The sequence below is a fragment of the Anguilla anguilla genome, chromosome 6 (genome assembly GCF_013347855.1).
Source record: "Anguilla anguilla isolate fAngAng1 chromosome 6, fAngAng1.pri, whole genome shotgun sequence".
NCBI lineage: Eukaryota > Metazoa > Chordata > Actinopteri > Anguilliformes > Anguillidae > Anguilla > Anguilla anguilla.
The window spans coordinates 61,801,192-61,822,903 of record NC_049206.1 but is presented as its reverse complement, the minus strand read 5'-3'; the positions used below and the strand labels follow the sequence as shown (position 1 = coordinate 61,822,903).

The 21,712-nt window shown below is 50.7% G+C and overlaps 2 protein-coding genes across 2 annotated transcripts in view; one reads left to right on the top strand and one right to left on the bottom strand.

Moving 5' to 3' along the window:
* Nucleotides 1–244: 244 nt before the first annotated feature.
* On the bottom strand, nucleotides 245–18,478 carry pinx1 (PIN2 (TERF1) interacting telomerase inhibitor 1). Its single transcript, XM_035423454.1, has 8 exons — nucleotides 18,461–18,478; nucleotides 18,239–18,303; nucleotides 17,507–17,616; nucleotides 16,361–16,453; nucleotides 16,084–16,156; nucleotides 15,489–15,578; nucleotides 12,652–12,734; nucleotides 245–1,298 (listed from the first exon to the last, which is right to left on the bottom strand). The coding sequence occupies exons 2-8, from the start codon at nucleotides 18,255–18,257 to the stop codon at nucleotides 705–707; spliced, it is 1,062 nt and encodes a 353-aa protein (XP_035279345.1). The 5' UTR covers nucleotides 18,258–18,303; nucleotides 18,461–18,478; the 3' UTR covers nucleotides 245–704.
* Nucleotides 18,479–20,364: 1,886 nt separating this feature from the next.
* Nucleotides 20,365–21,712, top strand: part of gareml (GRB2 associated, regulator of MAPK1-like) — a 30,730-nt gene continuing 29,382 nt past the window's right edge. Inside the window, exon 1 of the mRNA XM_035423455.1 lies at nucleotides 20,365–21,149. Within this exon, the coding sequence (XP_035279346.1) occupies nucleotides 21,038–21,149 (112 nt within the window). The 5' untranslated portion in view covers nucleotides 20,365–21,037. The remainder of the gene's footprint in view (nucleotides 21,150–21,712) is intronic.

Sequence of the window (21,712 nt, the reverse complement as noted above, 5' to 3'; positions counted from 1 at the left end):
TACAGGAGCTAGTCTGGTTGCTCTTCTCTATACTTTTCCCCCAAAGGATTTCAATCCACACCCTACTTATCGCCTGGTGCCCAGAACTGGACACAATAATTTAAATGCAGTCTGATGGAAGCACTGCAATAAAACCAAAAACACCACTGATTTCTGTCCATTCGCTCGGGCATAAGGTTCTCAAATGTCCTTCCTCCACAAAAACATTGTTTAAAAAAAATCAATTAGCTTCTCAAGCTACAGGTTTAATTCAAGGGTGAGATTTATTATGAAGAAATACAAGTATACACAATGTAATTTAGAAAAGATGTGCTGGGCCAGTATTTAAAAAGTAAGAATATGCAGTAATTCATGTAATACTATTTCATCATTCATTACTGAACAAGGCGAATATGGCATCAAGCAGCCCTTTGTTTTGACTGCACCAGAACAAGTGTCAGACAGAGACAACTGACTGCACCTGTGTCAGACAGCTGGGAGGAGAACATGGAGGATCCGTTCACCAGCCCCTCGCCTCAGGTAACCCTTAGTCATAAATAACTCACTTTGCACTCGCAGATTTCATTTGCTTTTAAGTTATGAGGTTTTGGTGGAAAAAAAGTTTCACAGATTTACCAGAGAAACCCCAGGCCGGTGAAGCGGGCAGCAGAGAGGTTTCCTGGCTGTTTTTAAAATGGAGGCCTGCTCTTCTCTGAGGGAAAGGCTCATTTCTCTTTTCTCTTCTTTTTGTCTTTTTTGGGTTTTTTCTGCTCTTCGTCTCTCCTCTTCCTCTTGCCTGTGTGGCCGGGGTCGGGCTGGACGTGCGGGTCCTCCGGCAGCTCCCCCGCACCCTCGTCCCTGCTCCCACAGGAAACCCCACACTCCTCCCTCTCCATCCCTCCATCAACACGCTTCCTCTTTTTCTTCTTCCTGTCCCCACGGCTCAGCTGCTCAGGCTCATGGGAAACAGCGCAGTCCTCCGTGTCCACCACCACTCTCTCCTCCTCTCCATCTTTCTTCTTGTTCTTCTTTTTCTTCTTCTTGGTTTTCCGAGCCGTCGGGACGTCGGAGGCGTGGTCCGGAGGCGTGGTCGCAGGGGCGTGGTCGGCGATGTCAGGCCCAGCGGTGGGGGGAAGCAGGGCAGTCTTGGGCGCGAGGACAGGGGCGTGTCTTCCTCTCAGCTGGGTCATCCTCTGCGCAAAGTACTCCTGCATGGTCAGGGAGCTGGTCACCGTGTTTGTGTGCGCCTCCACTGCCGGGTCAGAGGTCACGGCCTCCGCGCCAGTCTCCTCTTCCGGGGACTCCTGTCCACTGCTTTCCTAAAAGAGAAAAGCGAAACAGGAAGTCCACGTTAGGAGCCCGTGCACAGATCTGCGCTGAGTTCCTGTTTCAGGCACCGCGGTAAACTGAGCGCAGACCAGCCATCCTGACCGGCAGGGCTCCCAGGGCGGGGCCCACAGGGCGGGGCCCCAACAGGAGCTCCACTCATCAGAAAGCGCATCAGTCAGAGCCACAGCACCTGCAGCAGGGCAGTGTGAGTCACCCCAGGGATGACATCACTCCACAGGCCCAGCTCTACCTGATGGACAGGTTTATTATGTCATACAGGGCCTTCCCCACACGGCACCTAAAATGGGGCCTCCATATAGCACCTTTAAACAGGGCCTCCCCTCCATACAGAGCCTTTAAACAGGACCTCCTTCCATACAGAGCCTTTAAACAGGGCCTCCCTCCATACAGAGCCTTTAAACAGGGCCTCCTTCCATACAGAGCCTTTAAACAGGGCCTCCCTCCATACAGAGCCTTTAAACAGGGCCTCCTTCCATACAGAGCCTTTAAACAGGGCCTCCCTCCATACAGAGCCTTTAAACAGGGCCTCCTTTAGGAAAAGACAATGCTCAGGTGCGCTTTAGAGTGTGGGGGGGTGGAGTGGGGCAGTAGATTGTGGGGGAGGGGGCAGTGTGGGGCAGTAGAGTGTGGGGGGTGGAGTTGGGGGGGCAGTAGAGCCTTGGGGAGGGGGGGGAAGTGGGGCAGTAGAGTGTGGGGAGGAGGAGCTTGGGGGGCAGTAGAGCTTGGGGGAGGGGGCAGAGTTTGGGGGCAGTAGAGTGTGGGGGGGCGGTGTGGGGCAGTAGGGTGTGGGAGGGGGCGGTGTGGGGCAGTAGAGTGTGGGGTGGGGGCGGTGTGGGGCAGTAGAGTGTGTGGGGGGGCGGTGTGGGGCAGTAGAGTGTGGGGTGGGGGCGGTGTGGGGCAGTAGAGTGTGGGGTGGGGGCGGTGTGGGGCAGTAGAGTGTGGGGTGGGGGCGGTGTGGGGCAGTAGAGTGTGGGGTGGGGGCGGTGTGGGGCAGTAGAGTGTGGGGGGGGGTGGTGTGGGGCAGTAGAGTGTGGGGGGGGGGCGGTGTGGGGCAGTAGAGTGTGTGTGGGGGGGCGGTGTGGGGCAGTAGAGTGTGTGTGGGGGGGCGGTGTGGGGCAGTAGAGTGTGTGTGGGGGGGCGGTGTGGGGCAGTAGAGTGTGTGTGGGGGGGCGGTGTGGGGCAGTAGAGTGTGTGTGGGGGGGCGGTGTGGGGCAGTAGAGTGTGTGTGGGGGGGCGGTGTGGGGCAGTAGAGTGTGTGTGGGGGGGCGGTGTGGGGCAGTAGGAAAGCCCCCCTGCTCCCAGCAGCATGTGCAGGGCTGAGATAAGCACATGGCTATCAGCTCTTCCTGCTGTCACAAACCCCCCCTCCCCGTCCCCCCCACCTGCCACAGACCGCCAAGCCTCCACTGAGGGCTGCAGTGCTGGCAGCACAGAGCCAAGCTCACCACTGAGCCCAGACGGGGGGGGGGGGGGGGGGGGGTACCAACCTAAACGCACAGAATCATAAGGCTACCACAATCACACATCCTCACTAAAGAAGTTTAAGAAACACCCTGAACTTAAACCAGCCACATGTTCACCATCTACAACAGGCTAAACCCCTAACACCATCTACAGGCTAAACCCCTAACACCATCTACAGGCTAAACTCCTAACACCATCTACAGGCTAAACTCCTAACACCATCTACAGGCTAAACTCCTAACACCATCTACAACAGGCTAAACTCCTAACACCAGCCACACTTTCACCATCTACAACCGAGTCCACACTGGATTCTAATCCTGACATTCCCATGGATGAAATCTCATTAAACAGCACACACAAAATCAAACACCAGATTGCTCATTATATTTTAGGAGCAGGACTAACAAGGCTCAAGTCATTTCTGTCTTTAATCCCTCAGAAACATGGCTAACTGTTCTGTTAGAAAGAACGAGCACTTCAGTTTTCAAATTAAAACGCAATCAGATACTTTTAAATGTAAGTGAACACAACAGAAATAAGGTTCAAAAACAGAAAAAACTATTAAAATCAACTAAACAAAAAACACTCTGGAAATACATGTTAGTCAGCTGCTAAGTTCCTATCCACTGAAACCACATGATGGATGTGGAAGAGTTATGATCCGTGGTCATTTTAATTAAAGCTGTCCAGTTCACCTGAGTTCCATCTTTTTTAAACAACCCCACCCCCCCAAATGTGAAAATCTGTGGGGGGGGAACCCCTAAAAAGCCAGGTTTGCTCAGGAGACTAAACGGTTTCATCCATCAGGAGAGAGACAGACCGACAGACTCGGGCCTGCTCAACCAATGGAGTCTGCGCCCCGAAAAGGGCAAAGCCACCTTCCGCCTGACCTCGCGATCTGGACCAATCGTGAGGCTCAACTCCTCCCTGGACTGCGGGTTCACCAGCACTAAACCTGCATCCAAAACCCTCCAATCAGCAGCCAGAACCTCAGACCAGCAGCTCTTAGTGTAAAGCTTGAGCAGAGACGGCTCGGCACTGAGAACAGACGATCACACCTGTACACCTGTACACAGGTATATTACACAGGCATGAGAGCCTATGGCTCTACCCCCCAGGAGCGATGCTCCCCCCACCCGGCAGCACCATGCTTCATTCATTCTCCCAGTGCAGTGATTTATAGGGATAAACACAGTGATTAAATGCGCCCTGAAGCACAAGCAGCTGAGGCACTGCAGAGCTGCTGGCGGCGAGCGTCGCCCATGCAGTCCTCACTCGCCCTGCATTCCTGTCCTGTAGCTAAGAGACGGCCATTTTGGCGCTAATCTCTACATGTCCGGGGGCTGGCCAGCAAGGCGGGGGGTATGGGGGGGGGGGGGGCAGAGGGGGTTACTGGCGGGTTTCTTGTTACCGTGGCGGCAGCAACTGCTCTGTCAACAACCGCACTCTTAAAAGCCAGAGCTTTGTTCGAGACAATTAGATGTTATCTCGGCTCAAATTAGAGCTCTGTGCCTCACAACAAACAGCTCCCTCTGCACCCTGCCACCGGCCGCTACGCTAGGCTACGCTACGCTAGGCTACGCTACGACAGCCCGCAGCACAACTGCCACCGCTTCTCAAAACAAGCCCACCTGCGCTGCTCTGATTAAAGGCTGGATTACCAGCATCACATACAAATACCCAGAAGCACACAGAGCAGCCGGTCCTTAGCGCTTATCGTTTGTGCTTATCCGGCACATATAATGTTTCTATGGTATTCACTTCACAATGCATTGAACCCATTAAAAGGTTATTAAATAAATTCTGAGTAATAAGTCAAAGAGAAATAAATAAATCCTGCATGCACACTAGCCTGACCCTGGCAACACTAGCCTGACCCTGCCAACACTAGCCTAACCCTGGCAACACTAGCCTGACCCTGCCAACACTAGCCTGACCCTGCCAACACTGCCACTGGGGGCTGGAAGGGCAGACTCCACACACCCATATACAGGCATTGATCATATCTTACAGTTTTTAACCTCCTGATTCAGGGTCTATGTGCTCAGTGTTTGTACAGTACTTTCATAAACAGACGTATGGACACACACACAGGCCTTTACCTGTACAGACAGGTGTGTAGGTAGGGCAGAAGGCAAACTTTAAATTCACTCCAGCGTAACAGCTACACTGCAGTTCAGGACAAACATGGTGTACGTTACCCTTTAGAGATCCTGTTAATGCATTAATACATTAATAATACTGCTGCCTGAGGCGTAACCCACGTCCTATACTGTATATCTGTTACATCTGATATAAAGAATGCCAGTGTGACCTCATGCATCAGAGAGCCAATCAGAGTGGAGTAAATGTGGTGTAACCGTGGCGCTGAAAGCAGGCTGGATCAAATGGCTGTGCTCCCCCACGCACCCCCGCAGCCAAGCTCTGGCCCGTCTGCCAAATGTCCGGCCGTGGCGTGGGCGATGATCCCCGCCCCCCCCACCCCCAGCGTGGGCGATGCCGCCTCCTCCCCCAGGGCTGTGGAGCACGGCGTGGGGAGAGAGGGAAAGGGAGAGGTCAGGGTGTCTCTCCAGGTCCACTGGCCCATCAATCACTGCAGCTCATTAGCATACAGGGTTACTACTGCAGAAAGACCACGCCCCTTGGGCTCTACCAACAGCCTGTCCACTCTGAGGCTGACCAATCACCACTCCCTTTCTTTGGGGTGCACCAAGCATTCTACTAGCTCTGAACTATACCAATATCCAGACCCTGACCATCAACCACAGTCTATCATCAGGCTCTTATGACTGAGCTCAGCCAATCAGCAGGCCATCATGACTGGGCTCAGCCAATCACCAGGCCATCATGACTGGGCTCAGTCAATCACCAGGCCCAATCACCAGGCCATCATGACTGCGCTCAGTCAATCACCAGGCCATCATGACTGCGCTCAGCCAATCACCAGGCCATCATGACTGCGCTCAGCCAATCACCAGGCCATCATGACTGCGCTCAGCCAATCACCAGGCCATCATGACTGGGCCCAGCCAATCACCAGGCCATCATGACTGGGCCCAGCCAATCACCAGGCTCTCATGACTGAGCTCAGCCAATCACCAGGCCATCATGACTGCGCTCAGCCAATCACCGGCTGGAAAAAGAAACGGCACAAACGCACCTGGGTCCCTACATCGGCAGCCAATCGGCTGCAAGCAAAGCACTGTTTCACTGCTGCTGCTAGCCCACTAAACAACAACACGAATGAGCAAGCTTCCAACGACCGTCCAACTGCGCTGAACTGGCAGTTTTCAGCACCAACAGAACTCTGACTTTCCAAGCCAACAGAACTTAAGACCTAGAGAGCACAGCGATAAGAAACACTCTCAGGAGCAGGCTGAACTGCATCAGACAGCCAGCTAAGGAAGGAAAGAATATGCACTTAATTACAGGTTTCAAGGTAATGAATCTACTGATGAATTCAACAAATGAATAACAAACTTCTTTTTTTTTTTTTTTTTTTAACCAAAGACCTACAGACAGTTCTTAAAAAGACAGTTCCTTTAGCTTCACGGAATAAAATCTGTATCCCCAAATGTGGTTTAAGAAAATTTTTCCTCAGTTCCTCAAATAACACAGAGATAAATAAAACAGTGATATGAGTGACACACTGCACCAACAAAGACCTGAACCAATCAGGGTGCTACACAACAAAGCGCACTCTTCTGATTGGGGGATGTCAGTGATAGATAGCCCACGTCAGCTCCCCCTGTAAGCAGAGGAATGGTTTTAAGCTCATGTTTAATTCATGTGGTTATCAGACTAATGTGGCCCTGTCAGAACCCCACAGCACGGAGGAGCTGAGGCATTATGGGAGTGTTTCAAACACACATTGCTATGGCAACAGCAGAGCTTTTTTTCCCCCCTTAACCTCAAGCCCAGAAACATGTTATCACCCACGCACACATGCGCGCATGTGCGCACACACATTAAACTAACAAAAACACACACGCACACAGCTGTACGCACACACACACACACACACACACACTGGGACTGTAGCTGCAGTTGAATTTATCATTTATCCATACAACAACGTCAGCACACGTTATTCATCCACACAACAACATCAGCACAGGTCTGGTGGCATTCATGCCTAATCTGCCAGGTGAGTCAGTCTCATCCACGCGTTCAGTGTGCCGTTTAAATCCCCATTACAGATCAGGTAACAAACACGCACCTGCGTTCCACCTGTTACAGCAGGTTAGGTAGGCTACCTGACAAACCTGCCAACTCCACTCTCTGTCCATCAGACAACTGTCAGAGGAAAACACGTTGCCATGAAATCACTTCAGTGGTTGGCAACGAACTGTACAAGTGCTAAACAAAACAAAGTTTTGTTCAGCCTGATGGTGGTTAGTGCTTATTGGGGTTCAGCCTGATGGTGGTTAGTGCTTATTGGGGTTCAGCCTGATGGCGGTCTGTGATTATTGGGGTACAGACAGCTGTGTGTGTAACAGGGATCAGGACACCTGCTTAGCAGCCAGCTCCAGAAGGGTGCCAAGGGGAGGGGCCAGGGGGGTGTTTTGTTTTGGGAAGCGGGACAGGGGTGAGAGGGGCTTCGGTGGTGGGCCGGTGGGGGGGGGTGTTTTGGGGAGTGGGACAGGGGTGAGAGGGGGTTCAGTGGCGAGCCGGGGGGGGGGTGTTTTGGGGAGCGGGACAGGGGTGAGAGGGAGTTTGGTGGCGGGCTGGGGAGGGGGGGGGTGTTTTGGGGAGCAGGACAGGGGTGAGAGGGGGTTCGGCGACGGGGTAAAAAATGAGGACGTGCCGCTGATGTATGAAGCGGCGGGGAGCCTATTTATCAGCGCACCGCGCGCTCCCCGCACCGGTCCCCCATGTCACCGGCCACGTCGCTCCCCCCTGACTGATTAATTAGCCAATCACAGCCCATTTTTCACGGCGAGGCAGGCTGGTTTATATCAGCTAATGCGCGGTCTCTAACCGAGCCACTTTACGGCCTACTCGGCTGTTTTGGCCTGCCGGAGGGGCCGGGCAGGAGGAGGAGGAGATAAATCACCCCCCCCCCGGGGCCCCCTAACGAACCCCCGGGAGGCGCGGCGGGCCAGCGAGGCTTTCAGCGGCGATAAGCAGGGAGCCGGGCCCCGCCAAGCGGCTTCATTTAAACGGCCCGCGCTCTCCCCCCCCCCCCCCCCCCCCCCCACCGCCGAGCTACGAGCCCCCGTCCCGCGCTACGAGGCAACCCGCCCCCCCGACCTGCTCCGCACTCCGACTCCCCCCCCCCGAGCCCCTGTCCCGAGCTCCAAGCCCCCGCTTCGTGCACTCAGCCCCCCCGCCCCACGCTCCGAGTCGCCCCCCCCCCCCCCGCGCTCTCAGCCCCCCCGAGCCCCCGCACCTCGTTTATCTTGCGCTGAGTAATTGTGCGGGCGGGAAAAATAGGGACGGGGCGACGGGCGTGGGCGGGGTGATGGATCGGCAAGCCGCCGCTCGCCGATGGACAGCTGCTCGGGCTGGGGGGGGGGTAATAAATAAACGCTTACTTCTTATTTTCATGCTTTTGTGTTTGTTTGGGGGGGGGGGGGGGGGCAGCAAAAATGTGACATCCGTCTTAAGTATCAGCAGCTAACTGGCCAATTACAGGAAGACTCGCATCATAAATGATGAAAATGATATTTAAACCCACAGCTGCGCCCCAGGGCTCACAGTGACGGGCTGCAGGTCACACTCACACCAGACTAGGACTCCGGATCATCGCTGACACACAGCGCTGAGCGCTCAACACTAAACACACACCTCCCAAAACAAAAACATTAAATAACTAAACTGGAAATACGACCAAAATCAGACCAAAGCACATGTGTGGGCACTACTGCTAAACAGCACAATGTGGGCACGTCTACAGTGTTTCACATTCTAAAAATCTAAATCCCGTTTGCAGAAGAGGCCAAGTCATAATGTTCAAAGACACCCCCGATTGCCCATCCTTGATTAGTAGCGCACTTAAATTTTACAATTTGTCGCTCCAAAAGGAAGCTTATTCAAAAAAAGGCTACATCACTCTGGAACAACTGTAATAAAGGACGTGAGTTGTTAAAAACATCTCGAGTCTGGAGCGTGCAGCGTGCAGTGTGGAGTGTGCAGCGTGCAGCGTGCAGTGTGTAGTATGCAGCGTGGAGTGTGCAGTGTGTAGTGTGCAGCAGGAGACTAAACCTGCAGGACAGCTGCCAGCTTTCCACTGCATGCTGATTTAGCCACAGGTGCCCTTATAACTATCACAGATCACTCACATAATTCACAGTGACAAAACAGAGTCGATCCACATCAAGCACGTTTTCACTGTTTACACAGGTATTAAAAGATTTCAACATTCCAAACCAGACCTCCAAGATTCCCGTGATACATCTGGAAAGACCCAGAGTGTGTAAACATACGCTGCACTCTCTCTCCTCAGGATGACTGAGGCCTGAGGTGGGCGGAGTCTGGGGGGGCCCCTCCCTCCTGCAGAGCGTTTCTCCCGGTGATAAGCTCCAGCAGGAAGTGCTGCATGCAGGAAGGAAGCCTAGCATGGGGGGGGGGGGGGAGTTATGCAAAGGAAACACCCCCTTAGTTCACTCACTCACACACACACACGCACGCACGCACACAGGCACGCAGGCAGGCAGGCACGCACGCGCGCACACACACACACACACACACATGCACGCAGGCAGGCAGGCAGGCAGGCACGCGCACACACACACACACACACGCACGCACGCAGGCAGGCAGGCACGCACGGACGCACACACACACACACGCGCAGGCAGGCAGGCAGGCAAGCACGCACGCACGCACACTCTCTCACTCACACACACATGCACACACACACGCACACACACACACACACACTCACTCACTCACTCACACACATGCACACACACACTCACTCACTCACACACACACTCACACAGGGGCGCTGCCACACTGCAGGTCTCCAGAGACACCATTGTGATTGTGTTGGGTGTTTCGATCTGTTCGATGCCGCTCGTTCAGAAAAGGACAATAAGAGCCCAGCCAAAAAACCATTTAAAAAAATATCGCATGCGTTTCCAATTTTAGTCAGCAGCGTGGGGCTGGGCCATTGTTGTGGAGGCTGGGTCCGGCTCTGCAGAGAAAAATATGGATCCAAACGCCGATAAGTCTCAGAGCTCAGGACCAGCACGGCTGCGGCCCAAACCACGCACGCTCACACTCACACAATCACTCACACAATCGCTCACACTCACACAATCGCACACGCTCACACTCACACAATCACTCACACAATCACTCGCGCTCACACTCACACAATCACTCACACAATCACTCACGCTCACACTCACACAATCACTCACACAATCACTCACACAATCGCACACGCTCACACAATCACTCACACAATCACTCACGCTCACACTCACACAATCACTCACGCTCACACTCACACAATCACTCACACAATCACTCACGCTCACACTCACACAATCACTCACACAATCGCACACGCTCACACAATCACTCACGCTCACACTCACACAATCACTCACGCTCACACAATCACACACGCTCACACACATGCTCACACAATCACACACACGCTCACTGGCACAATCACTCACACTCACACAATCACACACGCTCACACAATCACACGCTCACACTCGCACACGCACTCATACACGCTCACACTCGCACACGCAATCACACACGCACTCGCACACGCTCACACACACGCTCACACTCGCACACGCGTACACACTCACGCGTACACGCTCACATTCGCACACGCACACACACGCTCACACTCGCTCACACACACGCTCACACGCTCACACTCGCTCACACAATCACACACGCTCACACTCGCTCGCGCGTACACGCTCACATTCGCACACGCACACACACGCTCACACTCGCTCTCGCGTACACTCACACATGCTCACACAAACGCTCACACTCCCACATGCACACACTCACGCGTACACAATCACACATACACGCTCAATCACACACACTCACGCTCACACTCGCTCATGCGTACACACTCACACATGCTCACACTCACGCGTACACAATCACACATACACGCTCACACAATCACACACACTCACACTCACGCTCACACTCGCACACACACACGCTCATGCATACACACTCACGCTCACACTCACACACACAGCCCAAACTCACTGACTGAAATCTGGAACGTTCCAAACTCCTGTGACTATGGATGAAGTGGAGCCCTGCTCTCCTGGTTCAGTGCAGTACGAATACAATCTCACCCCACAGCACAACCTGCCAGCTTCCCCCAAAACCACTGGCTCCCAGAGGAATTCACTCAGAGGAGCGCAACTAATTCTGTAGTATTCTGGTGCCTCAGGAGCTGCGTTACTCGGCCAGTCACAGGGACACCTGCAGGTAAATGGTGGAACTGCAGTGCATGAAGCACACCTTAGCATGGCCCACAGAGACTTCACCCCAACCCTCTGAAGTTTGGGTTGAGAGGGACTGCGGCTCAAGTTCATCAGCACAACAACTTTTTGCCGGAGTCAGGTTCATTTCTGGGAATTAGTGCTCTTGTGGCTAACCCTACCTGCAGGCCAAACACACACCTGTAAGACATTCTGATGGCGCCCTTGACAGCTTGATGTGGCCCTGCTGCTAATCCGCTAACAGGATTAGCGCACAAGCAGCGAAGGAGTCCGCCTGCACACTACAGCACCGCTAATCGCTGCTGGCTGGGTCACATGACACCGCCGTCGCCAAGGGCAGCAGCGGGTCCTGATGACATGAGCCCTTTCAGTTTTAAGTAAAAACCCCACAGACCTCAGCCCAAACCACCCCACACTCCCCCCTCAGCCCAAACCACCCCACACTCCCCCCTCAGCCCAAATCACCCCACACTTCCCCCTCAGCCCAAACCACCCCACACTCCCCCCTCAGCCCAAACCACCCCACACTTCCCCCTTAGCCCAAACCACCCCACACTCCCCCCTCAGCCCAAACCACCCCACACTCCCCCCTCAGCCCAAACCACCCCACACTCCCCCCTCAGCCCAAAGCACCCCACACTCCCCCCTCAGCCCAAACCACCCCACACTCCCCCCTCAGCCCAAATCACCCCACACTCCCCCCTCAGCCCAAACCACCCCACACTCCCCCCTCAGCCCAAATCACCCCACACTCCCCCCTCAGCCCAAACCACCCCACACTCCCCCCTCAGCCCAAACCACCCCACACTCCCCCCTCAGCCCAAACCACCCCACACTCCCCCCTCAGCCCAAACCACCCCACACTCCCCCCTCAGCCCAAATCACCCCACACTTCCCCCTCAGCCCAAACCACCCCACACTCCCCCCTCAGCCCAAACCACCCCACACTTCCCCCTTAGCCCAAACCACCCCACACTCCCCCCTCAGCCCAAACCACCCCACACTCCCCCCTCAGCCCAAATCACCCCACACTCCCCCCTCAGCCCAAACCACCCCACACTCCCCCCTCAGCCCAAACCACCCCACACTTCCCCGTGAAGAAAACCTCATGCAGTGCTCCTAGAATATGCTGGAGAATATGCTTCTGCACACAGCCAACGACAAGCTCAGTGTCACTGATCAGCAGAGTCACTGATCAGCACAAAGTACACTATTCAAAACAGTCACTGATCAGCACAGAGTACACTATTCAGCACAGTCACTGATCAGCACAGAGTACACTATTCAGAGAGCACGTGAGAGAGTCACAGATAGGAGCGTCTGCTAAATGATTGTAATATAACAGGCACTAAAGATGGTCACAGGGCTATGGGGGGGGGGGGGGGGGTGAGGTCAGGGTGTCACTCACCTCCTCTTGGTCTGTCCCATGCTGGGCCCTCTTTCCGAATATGCAGGCCAGGTCTGTCTGGCTGCGGCTGGACAGGTCTTTCCCTGAAACATACATCCCAGGCCTTAAATCGTCATGACGACAAAACCCCAAAACCTCATCTCTGTCATACCCATAATGCAACTGTGAAAAGTGCTTTTCTTTCTGGGTTAACCTGCAACATTCAAAAGGCCACCCAGGACTGCTCTGAAAAACGACTGTGGCTTTACTGAGCAGCCTGGGGCAGCAGAGTCAGAGAGACAGATTTATGATCACCATACCCCCCCTCCCCCCAAACGCCCCCACTCTGTCCGCTTTTAACACTGAACCAACCCAGGTGCTTCTTTACAAAATAACACAAATACAGTACTGAGCCCTAAGTAAGTAATACAGTGCAGTAACAACAGAGGTACACTGCTGGCTTTCTCCCACAGGGTGCAAAGAGAAGGGAAAGGTGCATGTTTTAAACCTCAGATGGGTGAGAGCCAACGAGGGAAACAGGTGTGTGTGAGTCTGGAGGGTGTGTGTGTGTAAGTGCTTACGGTGTGTGTGTGAGTGTGTAGGGTGTGTGTATGCATGGTAGTGTACATGTATCAGATGTAAGGTCTATGGTGTAGTGGGTCCTGTATAGGGTGCAGGGTGTATGGTATGTATGTAGGGTGTAGTGTGTAGGGTGTATGGTAGGTGTCCAGGGTGTATGGTAAGTATGTAGGGTGTAGGTTGTAGTGTGTAGGGTGTATAGTAGGTGTCCAGGATGTATGGTAAGTATGTAGGGTGTAGTGTGTAGCGTGTATGGTAGGTGTCCAGGGTGTATGGTAAGTATGTAGGGTGTAGTGTGTAGCGTGTATGGTAGGTGTCCAGGGTGTATGGTAAGTATGTAGGGTGTAGTGTGTTGGGTGTATGGTAAGTATGTAGGGTGTATGGTAAGTATGTAGGGAGTAGTGAGTCTCGGTCTCTCACACCACGATCGCTCTCCTCCCGCAGAAGGTACTCCGGCTGTCTAACGCAGTAGCCAACCGACCTGCCTCCCGTTCAGGCCCCCCCCCCACAACCCCCGCCCCCCTGAGTGTGCCCCCCCCTCCACAACCCCCGCCCCCATGAGTAAACACACATTCGTGTGCCGTTTGGGTCGCTTAGCAACCTGGCAGACAATGGACAGCAGCCAGAACTCCGGTCAGACCGGATCGGTAAAACCTGGAGCGTCCGACACAGGAGCTCCTCCTGTTTCAAACCCAAACCCAGCGCCAGGGCCAGCGCCAGGGCTAGGGTAGAGTACCTGCCTCAGGTAGCTGCCAGCCCAGCCACCGCTCCATTGTCATGGAAACAATGAGCAGAGCGAAGACTGGAAACCTGACACACACACACACACACACACATATACACACACAAACACACACATATACACACACACACACACACAGACACACACAATCGCATAATCAGAGCTATACTGTCTTCAGAGCTCACACTCAAACATGCCAGAATAGTTTCTACCAATTTATTACCTAAAATAATCAGTTAAAACAGCAAAGGCAATGTAGCATTACATGGACAGACATTCATATTTTAAACATAAAAGCTTCAGTACACAACATATCAAACCACATTAGTGTCCAAACTGTGTTATTATCCATGTCACACCATGAATGTGTGTGTATGTGTGTGTGCGCAAAAAATCTGCGAATGTTGCAACATACCGACACAACCGCCTTTGTCTAAAACGAATCGATATTTCCGATGGCTTCCAAAAACAATGAGATATTTAATCCTGCTATAATAAAATTGACGGCTGTTTGTACAGTTAAATCAATGATATCAATACGCCTCCCCTGCTATTCTAACAAAGCCATCCCCACGGTAACCACTGACACTGCAAAGAGCCAGAGGGTCAGGGCTAGCACAAAGCACACTGTCATTAAGACGCAGTCATATGAGCAGGAAAACAAACGCAACACTAGCCTGTAACCTAACATGGCTTCACACCAACCATTAATAATAACAACATTACCACAGATGCAGAGAGTTGGACATAACCACTGTGTATAAGGTGTGTGTATGGAAATGGTAACAGTGATGCGTAATGTGTGTGTGTATGTGTGACTGTCTAAGAGTGTGAGTGAGTGAGTGCGTGAGTGAGTGCGTGTGTGTCTGAGTGTTTCAGTAGGAAAGCACAGTGTCCTTATGGTACAGCAAAGTCACGGTACAGTACAGCACAGTCACAGTCACGGTACAGCACAGTCATGGTGTAACAGCTATGTTACAGCCCAGGTATGGCACAGCACAGCACAGTCACGTATAGCACATTGACAGAATAGCACAGTTATGTTATAGCTGTGCCGGGGCATCGCACGGTCACGCTGCAGCACAGTCGATTGGCCTCTCTCTCTGTGCAGTAGAGCAGCGGCTGGGTCAGGGGGCTGCGAGCTCCCCGTCAGGCTGCTGATTGGCCAGCCGGTTTTGGAGGAGCGATGGACCAGGTGCCTCATTAATAACCCGTCCCGGCACGAGACGGAACATTCCGGTTAAACTGACCCAGCGCTGCCGGAGCAGAACCTGGCCCTACCGCCCGTTACCCTGCCAACAAGCCGGTGCCAGGGAGGAAAGAGGAACATGTGACCAGAAACCGACCGCAACATCTGAGCTCCTCAGCGCAGTCTCCCCACAGTACGGCCCCTGCACCCCGATCTCTGCCCCAATATCCACCCTGCTACCTGCCCTTGCCCCGATATCAGCCCCAATATCCACCCTGCTACCTGCCCTTGCCCCGATATCAGCCCCAATATCCACCCTGCTACCTGCCCTTGCCCCGACAGGCTCACCTTTGGTGAACTTCATGTAGTGAACTCTCTTCCTGGAGGTTTTGGATTTCTCCTCCAGGCTGAAGCTCTGCTCCTGTGGGGCTGGGGGGGCTGGAAGAGACAAACCGCTCTGTTAACCCGGGGGGGGGCATGAATACCCCCAGGCCCACTGTCACCGCAGGGGGGTAGTTCCAGAGAGGAGTGGGGGGGGGGGGGGGGGGGTTTACCAGTCTTACCTTCACACATGCATGACTGGAGCACCAGCAGCGTGCTGCTGACCCCTCCTTCCTCTCCCCCCTCCCCCCCTCCTCTCTGAATCAGCTCCCTGTGAGCGTCTGCCTCCAGTTATCTTTTCATGTTACAATGGCGCCACCAACTGCACTGTCTGTGTTATTGCACCTTTCTGTGCTCTGGTCTTGGCCAGACTGGCATGAGAGAGGGCTTGTGAGGTGTTTGTGAGGGGGGGCAGATTTGGGTGACGGAGGGGCAGATGGGGGTGAGAGGGAGGTAGATGTGGGTGAGGGGGGCATATTTGGGTGAGGAAGGGGCATATTGGGGTTCAAGGGGCAGATTTTGGTGAGGGAGGGGCAGATAGGGATTTGGGTGCAGTCCTTACTGCTCTGTCCGTGGCAGCTGTTGAGTTCAGCCAGCAGCTGGTTAAAATCATCCTGATGGGCAATCCAGTTATCCTGCAAAACAAACACAATTTACCCACAACCCCCTTCTCTACAATTTACGCACAACCCACTTAACCACAATTTACCCACAACCCTCTTCACCACAATTTACCCATAATCCTCTTTCCCACAATTTACCCATAATCCTGTTTACCACAATTTACCCACAGTCCCCTTCACCACAATTGATGCACAACCCCTTTCTCCGCTGCTGACCTCGTGACTGGCTGAGGTCCCAAGCCCCAGGCTGTTGTTCTTCACTTTGACCTTGACGTGCTCTGTGCCGCCCTGCTCGCTCTTTCCCAGGCCCTGCAGACAGGAAACCAGCAAACACAACTCAGAGCGCTTCATCCAACCGAGCACTTCATACACACGAGAAAACGCAACTCAGAGCGCTACACAACAACGAGCGCTTCATCCAACCGAGCACTTCATACACACGAGCAAACACAACTCAGAGTGCTACACACAACTCAGAGCCCTCCACATTAGCTTTGCTAGTAAAGTTGGCTACACGCAGCTAGATAGCACGCATGTTGTATCGAATTCAGTTCCTCAGATTGAAATATATGCAGGTGAATTACCGAGCTCGCTAAGTTGCGACTATAAAAAGTAACAGCAGTTCCCATGGAGGAAAGGGCACTTTGATGGGAGAACAGAATTTGATACAAAAGCTATTCAACCTTGGCATCTAGCTGCCTAGCACAACTAGCTAAAAGTAACATGACAGGTCCAACAGAAAACAGGCCAACTCTGTATCACTTTTCATCCCCTAGGTGACGCCACAGAGCAAAAGCAATTCCAAGGTTGACTCTAGTTTTTCTTTTTGCTTCGCTGTATCTAGGTTTCTTAGCATCTGCCATTGCACGCTTCAAACCACAGGCACAGTAGCCACACCCACCCCTCCCCACCCAGGAAAAGACCATCATGCCCAGAAACTTCCCAAACACATTTTAGAATAACACATACTGGTAAAGGTGCAGGAATTTTGAAAAATTATGTAAAGACTAAGACTGCTAGAACATCATAGATATGCCTTAGTATAATTATTTTACAATATTTTCAAGTAAAAAAAAAAAAAAACTCCTGCATAGTACGCCTATAAGCCACCTGCCGGCTCCCTGTGTTACTGCAGGCAGATGATTCTTCTATGAACCTGAACGCTTTGAGCTTGTAAGGGTGGGTGTTTGACGGAACAATCTTGTGTTATCGTCAAAATTCAACATTGTGATTAACACGCTAAAAACAATTAAAATGATTAAAATTACAAAATAATAACAATAATGTCTGACTTAGTGTTAAAATAGCATGCGTAGCATGTTATTATCAGCCACACGAACCCAACCGGCCGTCTGCCACTACCTTTCCTTTGGACCAGCCCATCCTCTCCAACATCCTCTGCCCGAATTTGGACTCATCTTTGCTCCAGGCGCTGTTTCTCGGGTCCACTGACCACTTCTGTTTCCTACGGGCTGTCGGATACACAGCAATTCAGCATCCACGTGGAAGGCTGGCAAGCCGGCTAGTCAGGGTGACCAGATAACAGACTGGAAGCTATTCGTACGTTAATAGTCCATTTAATCTTCTGTCGATTTCGACTCTGCTAAAAAAAACTGAACTTTCCTATCGCACAGTGTATATCGGACGTTAGCCACGACTAGTCGAGCGACAGTCTATATATCCCACACATACAGCCCCTAGCAAAGCTATAAAAAAAAACTAGCCACGGTAGGAGCAACCTCATGTCTACCAAGTTGTCATCCAGTGAAAAACAGAAAACGCAATGGGGGGATTAAACTGGAAGGTAAAACTGTAAACCGGGCAGTTTTAAATAGAATAATCTGAACCCTAATCAGGAGTACCATGCGTTACAACCGGATCGAAAATTCAGTAACACAGCCAGAAGCGCTACAGCAGCTAGCCACAATTAGCCACTAGCAACTGAAACAGAGACATCTGTGTTACTTCTCAACATTAATGACAACTCTAGTTGGAATATAATTGAAAACATTTACACTTCAAGGATTAATATTAATACAGGTTATTTGCGTGAGCTAGAAGTAGTTTTTCAAACACGCGGCTTCAGAAACTCACGTTCTGCGAGCATCGCCATCTTGAGGTCCTCAGTCACATGGACTCGGGGCTGTTTCAGTATGTGCCTGAACAAAATACCAATGAACTGTTGTGAAAATACTACAAAATAATCGAAAACGATGCATAGTAATAATAGACCATTCCATAATAGTCATGTCACATAAAAAAAGTATACGATTTGGTTCATTTTTTAAATTTAACTTTAAGTTCAGGAATACCTACCCTACTGCACATTCTATGCAGTAACACCGGGGGGCGGCAAGTTACCGCTGTCCATTCTTCTCTATCGCATGTTTCGACGGCACGAATTTCGGTTTTGTTTCAGGGTTTCAAACTCCAACTTTTGGACTCTTGAACCTCCTCCCAAACATGCAATACTTACACACCACACAATGTAGATAATAAAAGTACGTTAACTATTGGTGAAATGAAGGTATATTTTATTCACGTATTATTCACTTTGAGTTCAATATAAAATATTTTAAAGTGTCTGGTGTTCACAGTGGTGGTAGCAGTGATTTTTTTGTTGTTGTTGTTGACTTCTCCACTTTAAGTATATGGTAGTTGCTCTTATCCACAGCTTACTGTTCATTTATGTGTTTGTTGTTTTGGGTTTTCTTTTTAAATGTAATTGTTGGAACAATGCTGATAAACTCTGGAGATATCTGTATGAACCGCACTTTAGTGTCCAATCAGCACAGGGGGAGTATTCTTACACCTGACTGTGCTATCTGTGAACCTGCAGGAACACCTGATCTCCTCTCCACAGCTACAGGTGAAAACTGCAGATCCACATCTTAATGAATTTACAAATTGTTTTACTCAGATTTGTATTTACCAACAGTGATAAGTGTCATTGTATTTATAATTATGTCTTGTGTGTGTTTCTTGTATATGAAGACGTTTACTGTCACTTCACTGGGAACCAGGAAATGGGGACATTTACACCCTCCTCCTGATGAATGCTTTGTGTTGAATGTTGGGACCACCATTTCTGAAATGACAGTAGACTCAGACAATGCACCTGTGTTTATACATCACAATGCACCCCACATACTGCTAAACAGGCTGGTCTGGTGCCTAAACTTGCCTGGACCCCACATTCTAAACGGGGTGCTCCTTTCAACACAAACATGTATAGACAATTTCCTGCTACCATAGCTTCCTTACCTGGGACGTTTCCCATGTACCTTTGTACGTAAACTACTAAGCAGGGATGAATACACTGGTCGTGTCCAAATCAGCGCACTTACCTACTATTGAGTATAAAAGTGGCACACATACTCAATAATAGGCAAGTGTGCTGACTCAGATATGGCCATTGACTGCTATGACAGAAAGACTGGCCCCAGAAAAAGCCACTGCATGACTGCTGACCCAGTCACCCTGGGAAGGTTTTAAGTCCTGGGCCCATGGGAACAGTCTCCAGAATATAACCGAGGAGATGCTCCTGAGCTCCTCCTCATTCTTGAATGACACTAACAGGAATGTGCTATAATATCTGTGCTGAGCTGTGCTGACATGTCCATCTGCTGGTGTCACATGGTCATTGTGCTACACGGGCTGTGCAGGGAGAGCGAGCACTAGCGCTCCCTCTGGGCTCCACTTCCTAAAAATAACAACATTAATTCCTTAAGAGCCTTTTGTCAGCTTTTAGTCATTTCTTTCTTAAGTTGAACATTCTTATGTAAGGATCCACACACGGTAATATAAATTGGTTGAGTGGTTTGATGGTCCATTTACTACCTCCTTACAAAGGAAGTGGCAAAAAATTCTGAAGTATTACTCTTTAAATGCCCATCATAAAGGACACACTTCCACCACTCTCTTGGCACTTAGGTTAGCCAGCTGGCTTAAGAACTGTTTGTTTTACAGTATTTTATTTGTTTTACGATATTTTTTAAAGAAAACAATTTCTTAGTGCTTATTACCTCTATTAGGTTCATTAGTGAATAATCTGTTGATCTAACGACGGATGGTACTTTTCTGTTAATCAGATGCTCTTTATTAAAAACTAGTTAAGCTGCAACAATTGGGTCAGCTGTTTACCACGTCTTACGCACAGGTTTTGAACCCCGCAGCAGAAATCACATCACTTTTTGTACAACAAAGTGTATACATCTAATATCCAATTATTTAGCTTCCGTTGTTTTTATTCGTTTTAATCCATTGGTTGTTAGATGTCCATAAATGCCGTACGGACGCTCTCGCGCTCGTGCATTGTAGCTGCACGAACGGGAACGTTGCATTTACGTTGAGATGTGTCTTCGGTACCTCCCCTTAAAGCGCTCGTGGAGCTCATTCGGAGTGCACGGTTGATGGCATGCGCATGTGTAATGAAAAAAAAAAAGCACAACCAGCTATTGTTAAACAACTACAATACACACAAGCTCGGTTTGCTAAGGAACGATTTCGTTTTCTGTGTGCAGGCCACACGGAACTGCAATAGCGCACTAGATTCGAGTAAAAAAAAAAAAAAAGATAAAATAAATCTTTCACCAGCTGTCCGGCGCTGTGGGCATTGCATAGATAGTTATTTGCTGTCTGTAACGAAGGGTGGTGCTCCGTGACATGTTGGGGCTTCAGCTGACAGTTTCAGAGAGTAGGTGGTGCTACTGAAAGCCTCGAGGGAAAGGACTCCCTCTCCCTCTCTCCGACTCCGAGTCCATTCGCGTCCCAACATGGCGAAGCACGGCGGACTCCCCCTCAAGAGACTTAAAACACTTCGGTTGATGCTGCAGATCGCTTCGCCCTCTTTCCAAGCCCTTAAAACTCCGAGGCGTCTATGATGTTGGAAAAATGGACAAGTTTTCTGCAACCATTTCCGATATAGCATGGAGCTCGGTGTCCTTGCCTTTGGATTTGGTCGTCAGCAAATTTAGACTGCCTACGCTGGTACGGTTGAGCCAAGGTAAGGAAATTTCAGGCAAGTTTACTTTCTTAAAGGGACATTTTTTTAAGGCTGCGAAGCTGGGTCTGCGGGTGTTCTAAAATTGCTGCTCTGATTTATCTGTACTTTTACAAGAAGACCTGTTTTTTTATTTTCTTTCTAGATATAAAATGTTAAGCTTGTTGTGATCTTACGCTGTAACGAAGCCAAACAACATTCAGGCATCGCCGGGGCATTTCCGACGGAAGGAATTTCGCTTGTTTGTTGTTCAACATTTGATTAAAAACTCCCCCGTGTGACTAGTTGCGCATTGAATAAAACTAGCATAAATTAAATATATATTTTGGTAAAATAAATAGGTTATTTCAGACTTGAAATTAAAGGTGACAAAGTATCTGCTGTATTCCAAAAGTGATCCACGGCTATTCATATGGAAATTTTGTAATCAGCAACCGAGTGTCTTGAATACTAAGAAGCGCAGTCAGAGGAAACATCCAAGTTTCGAACAATTATTCCAGGAACAAAGGATGGTCGTTGCATTAAAATTATTACACGATGTACGCATTATTACGCGAGAGATGAAT